Source organism: Heteronotia binoei, chromosome 18 (genome assembly GCF_032191835.1).
Source record: "Heteronotia binoei isolate CCM8104 ecotype False Entrance Well chromosome 18, APGP_CSIRO_Hbin_v1, whole genome shotgun sequence".
NCBI classification, from domain to species: domain Eukaryota; kingdom Metazoa; phylum Chordata; class Lepidosauria; order Squamata; family Gekkonidae; genus Heteronotia; species Heteronotia binoei.
The window spans coordinates 10,428,278-10,436,609 of NC_083240.1; the positions used below are offsets into that span (position 1 = coordinate 10,428,278).

At 53.5% G+C, this 8,332-nt stretch overlaps 1 protein-coding gene across 3 annotated transcripts in view; it reads right to left on the bottom strand.

Annotated features, from left to right (window-relative positions):
* DVL1 (dishevelled segment polarity protein 1) overlaps positions 1 to 1,756 on the bottom strand; it is a 196,933-nt gene extending 195,177 nt beyond the window's left edge. For 2 of the 3 annotated variants that reach the window (XM_060259151.1, XM_060259152.1), the window contains exon 1: positions 1,566 to 1,743. In XM_060259151.1, the coding sequence (XP_060115134.1) occupies positions 1,566 to 1,735 (170 nt within the window). In that variant the 5' untranslated portion in view covers positions 1,736 to 1,743. Of the gene's footprint in view, positions 1 to 1,565 lie in introns of all 3 variants that reach the window. The other variant, XM_060259153.1, reaches the window with a different exon arrangement.
* Positions 1,757 to 8,332: the final 6,576 nt, after the last annotated feature.

Sequence of the window (8,332 nt, forward strand, 5' to 3'; positions counted from 1 at the left end):
GAACTCAGAACTCCCAGATCCTAGCCTGACTCTCCGATAACTATGACCACGTACGTCACACTGCACAGCGAAGGAGGGAACTGAGAGGCCTTTGCCACATCCTGATAAACAGACCCCCGCCCCCCAAAAATGTATTTTAAAATCCCAGTTTTTACCACACACCACACTTCTTGAAAAGAAACAAAACACTTCCTAATGTAGAGTGAAACGCGCTTGCTTTTTCTCGACTGATAAGGCAACATCTCTAGCCAACATCTCTAGCCTCCCCAACACAAAGCATGATGCCCAGGTCTCCCACCGCTTCAGCAAGGCACTCACATCCAAGGCCTTCCCTTTACAAACTGCTTCGGGCCAAATTACCCGAGGGGCTCTCAGCCCTCCAACCTTGCAGAGGGTGAGGACAACCCCGCCCCCCAGTTTTTCTTAGCCTTCAAGAGAGATCCCCACCCCACCCCACAGAATGCTCTGGTCTTTGCTTATGTGGCGCGGAGAAGAAAAAGGGACGCACCAACAATTAAACACATTTAAAAGCACCCTTCCAACAGCTATAACCAAGGTAACGTTCTGTCCCTTCTTCAGGAAAAATAATAACCTTGACCTCAGACGACGGCCCCGCTTACATGCCCTTTATTTTGCAGGGGCCCCACCGACATCAGGGGCTCCAATCCCGGCTTTGTCACCGGGCAATGCCCAGGAGAAGGGGGGTTTCCATCTCCTTGAATATGTAGCCAGGCCAGGACGGCAACCATGAAGGCAGAACCTTTGGGCAGCTGACCGCCCCCCCCCCCAGACGTCAACAAGCTCCCCCCCCATCTTGGTATCCCTTTGGGGATCTCAGGGTGCCCAGGAGGGGCAAAAAAATTTTTTTGAGGGGGGCAGGCCCCTGGCACGTTTCTGTGCCACAATTTCACGGCCAAGCCCGTGTCAGAGAATCCCCGGCACACACCCTGGATTTTTACCATCCGTGCCAGGGGAAACCCGGCTGCCTGCCCCCAGCTGAGGCTGCTTCCCCCCCTCCCCTCCCCTCCCCCCCGCTTTACCCTCTTCTGGGCAACTGGCGATCTTTTAACACACACACCCCCCCCTATGTAAGGAAAAAAAGAGAAAGAAATCCTTCTCGTTTCCTCGGCCTGATCAAAACAATCCAACGAAGGCCCCCTTGCAAGTCCAGCTTTCTTTAAACGCATCCAAATCCAAAATAGACTTTAAATCCAAAGAAACAAACCAACCCACAACAAAAAAGGGCCTTTCAAGAACACATTGCAGGGAACGCCAGGCATTTGCGAAAAGCCCCCCCCCCTCAACACACACACACACACAAATAAATGCTGAAATTGGCACGCCTGCTCGGAGGCTGACGCACGGCGCACCATCTCCCCCACTGGGCCAAAGACAGGTGCCGGGGCGATGGGGAAAGGGAGGGGCTAAAACCCACCCCACCTGACCCTCCACCCTTTTTCCCAAAAAAAAGAAAAAGACCCCCTAAGCAGCAGCGTCTAACCCGGCCCTCTTTTGCACAAATCCCCCCGCCCAGATCCTCCCCGGCCCCCTTTGGATCTATTTACCCGAAATCCTGGTCCATGGATTTGAAGAAGAACTTGTAGTTCTGCACCGGCCGGTTGCTGAGGACATTTTTGAAATCGGCCAGAGTGACTTTTTCCGGCGAGACGGGCAGCTTGACCAGGTAAGGGGTCTCCTCTTCGTCGATGTGATAGATGATTTTTGTCTCCGCCATAGGAGAAAGCAGCCAGCCGGAGGGGGAGGGGGGGTGGGAGGGAGGGGGGCAGAGAGAGAGAAGAGGGGGGGAGCGGGGGAGGGAGAGAGAGGCTCCGGCCCCAGCGGCTCAAGGCGCCAGTCCTTCAGAAGGTCGCTCTTGCAAGGCGAAAACTGGGCTGCTGCTTTTGCTGCCGCCGACCAGGAAGGGGACTCGGCCGTGCGTGCGCCAGCCCAGCGTGGGGCGGGGGGGGGGGGGGATCTCACTGCCCCACGCTGCCCTCTAGCGGTCGGCCCGGGGAAAGACGCTTCGGCAGCAGCTGCGCTCCTCCGCTCGCCCACCGGCTGGATGTAGCTCTGCCCGCCGCACCGGAGTCCTCGGCTGAAGAAGCGGCCGTGCGCAGCGGGAAGCTTGCTCCCGTCCCCAACGAGACGGTGTCGGTCTTCAAAGGTGCAACTGGCCTCTCCTGCTTTGGTCTACTGCTGCTTCAGCCCGACGCGGCTGCCCGCTTGGATCTCTCCCAAAGGCACGTTTCTTCCCCTAACTGGGGGGGAGGGGGCAGGCGCGGGGTGGGGGTCTTGTGATAACTCCACCTTCACCACCACCCCACCCCCCCTCCGGTGCACATCCCGGATCCGAAGGCGCGCGATGGAGCTCTCCGAAGCGGACTTTCTGAGCTTATTTTATTTTTGCACAAACGCTGCCCCTTTTCAATGGGGGCCAAGCCCCCTATGCAAGGTGTAGGGGGGCAGGGATGAGGAAGAAAGGAGCCAAGCTACTGCGCTCTTGCGAGGCTGGAAAGGAGCCGTAGGTCGGAAAGGCGTCCCCCCACCACCTTTCCTACTCTCTCTCTCTCTCCTCCCCACCTGCGCAGTTTAAAGGGACAGGGCCAGCAAAGGGGGAGGGGTACACGCCCCCTCTTTTCCACCAAAATAAAGCACCGAAATCAATTGCACGCGGCGCTTTTGCAGGAAAACTAACCCCAGCCCGGACGCTTCCCCTAGCCTGGCACGCGCAGGCGCGCGGGGCGCACGTTGTTTGCGAAGGGGATGTTTTAAAAACCACAAAACATACAAATAAGCCTCGGCAGGCAAGCCGCTCCTTGCAGGCAGCCAATGGGGCGGATTCTCCGCGGCCACGTGATCCCTCCACCTCTTCCTGCTTGGGTGGAAGTTGCAGAGGAAAGTGGCCAGGAATCAGAGCTGGGCGGAGGATGATGGAATAGAATGTACACCCAAAGAATCCAGGCCCTCCTGGATAGGTCTTCATCCCAGTTAGGCACAAGAACCATGGGGGGGAGGGGGAGGAGTGGCAATCTCTTCCTTCCCCTCAATTCCCCACGGATCATTTCCTCGTGATGCAACTTAACCTTGCACATATGGGATTGGTGGCTGAGGTTACCAGCTGTAGGTTGGGAAACGTCTGGAGGTTGGTGGGGTGGAGTCTAGGGAGGGCGGGGCTGGGGGAGGGGAGGGACTTAAGTAGGGATAATGCCAGAGCCCGCCTTCCAGAGCCGCCATTTTCTCCAGGGGAACTGCTTTCTGTGGTCTAGGGATGAATGGTGATAGTGGGATATCTCCCAGTGCCACCTGGAGCCTGGCACCACTGCAAGTGGGTGTGTGGGTGGTTGGGTGCCCCTTGTTTTTAAAAACCCTGTTGTCTTGCACTGAGTGCCTCTGAGCATGCACAGAGTGGCTTTGCAGCTACCAAGCTTCAAAACATGAAAAAAATAATAATAAAGTGGCCACCAGTTCTTCTTGCTCAGATTCTAGTCGTCCGGGGTTTTTTTAAAAAGCAGGAACGCAGTTCCGGCTGACTTGGTGTCGGGTGTGTGTGTGGCCCTAATATGTAGATAAGTTCCTGCTGGGCTTTTCTACCAAATTGGGTACAGAGTCCATTCTTTTCTATGGGTCCATAAAATAGAATGGGCCCATAGAGGGCAAATTTTTTTTATTTTGCCCCCCCCCCCCAAAAAATGTAGATCCGGTCCTGGCTAACGACAGGATGTTTTGGAGGACATGAATTCACAGCAGGGTCATTGGAAACGGGCGCACATTTTACACTGGCGCAGAATCTCTCCTATTCCCTGCTTTTTCAAAACAAAAACTCCCAGCCTGTTGAAGATGACGCCCAGGCCTCAGATTCGGCAGGAGCTCCTGAACCTTTCTGAGGGTTCCTCCTCCTCCTCCCCACCTACCTTGCCCATTGAATAGTAGGTGCAGCTGCATAACAATCCCTGGATGAGGAGAGCGGGCAGCCAGCCAGCCACCAGGGGCGTTGCCACACCCCCAGCAGCCCTCATTAACCCCTGGAGGAACCCGCACCACCCTTTCTCCACTTCTTATGTGATTTTGGGCGGCGGGCAGCTTGCTGGCTTTTTGACTGAGGGGGGGGGGCGTGGCCCAGGAGAGCCCCAGGCGAGCGAGGCCTGCTTGGGCTGGCTGGATCTCTAGCCAGCCCAAGCAGGCCTCACTCGCCCGGGGCTCTCCTTTCTTGCATCGGTTTTCTTTTGGCGGGGTGGTGGTGGTGGTGGCATATGCTAATGAGTCATGCTAATGAGCTCCATCACCTATTTTTCTACCAAACAATGCCCATCCCTAGCTGCAAGTGAGGCCAGACACTTATAAGGGAGAAGAAAGGCGTGTGTGTGTGGGAGGGTCACTTCATCAGCTTGGGAAACTTGAGCCTGGATGCTGAATTCCCCCCCCTGGCCAAGCGGTTTGAGGACCACACTCCCGCTGGCCTGGTCAGCTCCTCTCGCCCCTCCTGCCTGGGGAAGCCCTGCCCCTCCCTGGAAATGTCACAGCACCACCTAGTGAGCAAAGCCGCTTCCTACATCCCCATATTGTCTTCCCCGGCTTGAAATTTATAGCTAGAATAAAAACATATCGCTCCCTCGTGAAAGATACTCGGCAGCCCTTGTTTCCACGACCGCCTGCCGGTTTTTCGATACAGATAAAAAGAAATATATATAAAGCCCAATTGCGGCCCCAGGAAGATGTCGGTCATTAACTTGGCTTTCTTGAGATGGCACGCGGGTGATTTGGAGTCACCCAATAAAACCGGCAGGCAGTAAATCCCCTACCACCGCCGTGCGTAATTCACTAAATGGATTCTCTGCCACGAGATTTGCCCATGGCCACTGGCTGGCTTTTAGAACGGCTTTAGACAGATGCAAGCGGAGTTGGTTTCTCAGTGGCACTTGCAAGCCATCGGAGAGCTGTGGAGCTTCCATGTACAGAGGCAGTGTACCTTGAAACGATCAGAGGGCGGCGACCAAGATGGTGAGGGGTCTGGAGACCAAGCCCTATGAGGAAAGGCTGAAGGAGCTGGGGATGTTTAGCCTGGAGAGGAGGCGGCTGAGAGGTGATAGGATCACCATCTTCAAGGACTTGAAGGGCTGTCCTACAGAGGATGGTGTGGAATTGTTTTCTGTGGCCCCGGAAAGTAGGACCAGAACCAATGGGTTGAAATTAAATCAAAAGAGTTTCCGGCTCAATATTAGGAAGACCTTCCTGACCATTAGAGTGGTTCCTCAGTGGAACAGGCTTCCTCGGGAGGTGGTGGGCTCTCCTCCCTTGGAGATTTTTCAACAGAGACTAGATGGCCATCTGACAGCAATGAAGATCCTGTGAATTTAGGGGGAAGTGTTTGTGAGTTTCCTGCATTGTGCAGGGGGTCGGACTAGATGACCCTAGAGGTCCCTTCCAACTCTAGGATTCTATGAACTGGGGACAGCCCCTGCCTTTGTACCTTCCTGGTACATTTCCTAGAAGCATGCGGTCTGTACAACTGTGGAAGTCGTTTTTTTTGTAGCAAGAACTTCTTTGCATATTAGGCCACACCCCTCTGTTGTAGCCAATCCTCCAAGAGCTTCCAGGGCTCTTCCTACAGGGCCTTCTGTAAGCTCCAGGAGGACTGGCTACATGGGGGGGGGGGTGGCCTAATAGGCAAAGGAGTTCCTGCTACAAAAGCAACCCTGCAGCTGTGCGTAGTTTGCTCTAAACTGGATCCCACTTTGGGGTCAGGCGGCGGTTTTTCTCCAGGCCAGTTTGGCCAAGGATCCTGGAGGTTTTTTGCCATCTTCTGGGCATGGAGTCCCTGAGGGTGTGTTTGGGAGGGAAAGGTATTTGTGAAGTTCCTGCACTGTGCAGGGGGTTGGACTGGATGACCCTTGCGGTCCCTTCCAACTCTATGATTCTGTGTCACTTTGCATCATTTAATGTGCCATTTTTATGTTAACTTTTAATGTGCCATGTTAACACTTGCGCTTTGCTTCTGTTCTGATGTAAAAAAAAATATTCTGGTTGTTCCTACAAATCAAAATCCTATTTCACTGTTTATTGAATCTCCCTTCCTGTCAGCTGTATTGGCTCAGGGAAAAAAGCAGACTAGAAATAACATAAATCGTAAGTAATAATAAAACCTGAGCTCAATGGATCATGGCTCCCGCCCAGCAGAGCTTGCCTGAAATCATTACCGTTTCTTGGACAAGCCTGCTCATTTGAAAACAGAGGGGACTGGATAAACATTGGATAAAGGGGATTGGATAAACAAGAGAGGACTGGATAAACATCTGGAGCAGAGGTCCATCAGTGGCTATTAGCCACAGCGTATTGTTGGAACTCTCTGTTTGGGGCAGCGATGCTCTGTATTCTTGGTGCTTGGGGGGGCACAGTGGGAGGGTTTCTAGTGTCCTGGCCCCACTGGTGGACCTCCTGATGGCACCTTGGTTTTTTTGGCCACTGTGTGACACAGAGTGTTGGACTGGATGGGCCATTGGCCTGGTCCAACATGGCTTCTCTTCTGTTCTTATGTGACACATAGTGTTGGACTGGATGGGCCATTGGCCTGATCCAACATGGCTTCTCTTCTGTTCTTATGTGACACAGAGTGTTGGACTGGATGGGCCATTGGCCTGATCCAACATGGCTTCTCTTCTGTTCTTGTGTGACACAGAGTGTTGGACTGGATGGGCCACTGGCCTGATCCAACATGGCTTCTCTTATGTTCTTGTGTGACACAGAGTGTTGGACTGGATGGGCCACTGGCCTGATCCAACATGGCTTCTCTTATGTTCTTAACAGAATTTGAAGGGGGGGAATTATTATTATTGCACTGACGAATTGCCTGTTTTGTTTGCTCATATGCACCCGTGGTGCCTGATTACTAGGGACCATCTTTGTTTTCTGATTGCTGGCTTGACTCCATTTGAGTAGTTTGGAGCTCTGTTAAAACGCAGTTTGTGCAGGTTTCTAGCTTTGGTCTCCCAGGCTTCTAGAAGTTTAAATTTGTAAGGGAAGGTTGCATTTGGTCTCTACTGCCCTCAGGTGGGTATTCATGCTCTTGAAGGCCCATTTCACAGACTGTTGCATTTCACTGTGGCTGCTGCTGACAGCCGATTTGAAACCAAGTCATCCAAAGCATGAGGAGAGCAGGCAGCTTTGCCACACCCTCAGCAGCCCTCATTAGCCCCTGGAGAAGCCCACACCACCCTTTCTCCACTTCTTATGTGATTTTGAGTGGTGGGTGGCTTGCTGGCCTTTTGACTGGGGAGGGGCAGCCAAGGAGAGCCCAGGGATTGTTATGCAGCTGCACCTCCTATTCACTGGACAAAGTAGGTTGGGGAGGAAGAGGGGGAACCCTCAGAAAGGTTCAGGAGCTGTGCTTCTGTGAGCTCCTGCTGAATCTGAGGCTTGGTGCTTTTGCAGAGGGCGTCTCAGAAGAGCTGCTTTGCCCCATCTTACTGGGTGGCTGGAATGGAAATTCGGAACAAACTTGGAAACATTTCCTGGATTTCTCTCCTGTTACATTGCAAAAGCCACGTGCTTAGACCAGCGGTGGCCAAGCTGCAATTCAGGGGCCACGTGTGGCTCTTTCCCACGTAATGTGCAGCCCCCGGAGGTCAAGGAGGAGACTTATGCAGGCTTATTCTCAAGGAAGCACGCTTATTGTCAGGACCTCAATCAGGTTCTGAGCTCTGGGCGAGCGAGGCCTGCTTGGGCTGGCTAGAGCCTCATATGAGTGAGGCCTGCTTGGACTGGTTGGATCTCTAGCCAGCCCAAGCAGGCCTCGCTCGCCCAGGGCTCTCCTTTCTTGCATCGTGTTGCTTTTGGCTGGGGAGGGCATATGCTAATGAGTTCTGCCAGTGGTGGCCAACGGTAGCTCTCCAGATTTGTTTTTTGCCTACAACTCCCATCACTCCCAGCCAGCATGGTCAATGGCTGGGGCTGATGGGAGCTGTAGGCAAAAAACACCTGGAGAGCTACCATTGGCCACCCCTGAGTTATGCTAACAAACTCTGCCACTTATTTTTCTACAAAACGCCCTCTGAAAAGCGCTATTTTCTTATTATAAGGCTGCCACAGGTGCTGAGTCCAGGGGCACACAAAGGCTCTGCTCCTTATATGGGGGTGGGAAATCTTGTCAAGGTCAGGCTGAATTATAGGGACCCTTTGGGGTTTTGAGTGCAAGAGAGAAACAGAGGTATTTGGCCGTTACCTGCCTTTGCCTAGCGACCCTGGCTTTCCTTGGTGATCTCCCACCCAAGTACAAACCAGGACCAACCCTGCTTAGCTTCTGAGATCTGATAAGATCAGGCCAGGCTGAGCCAGCCAG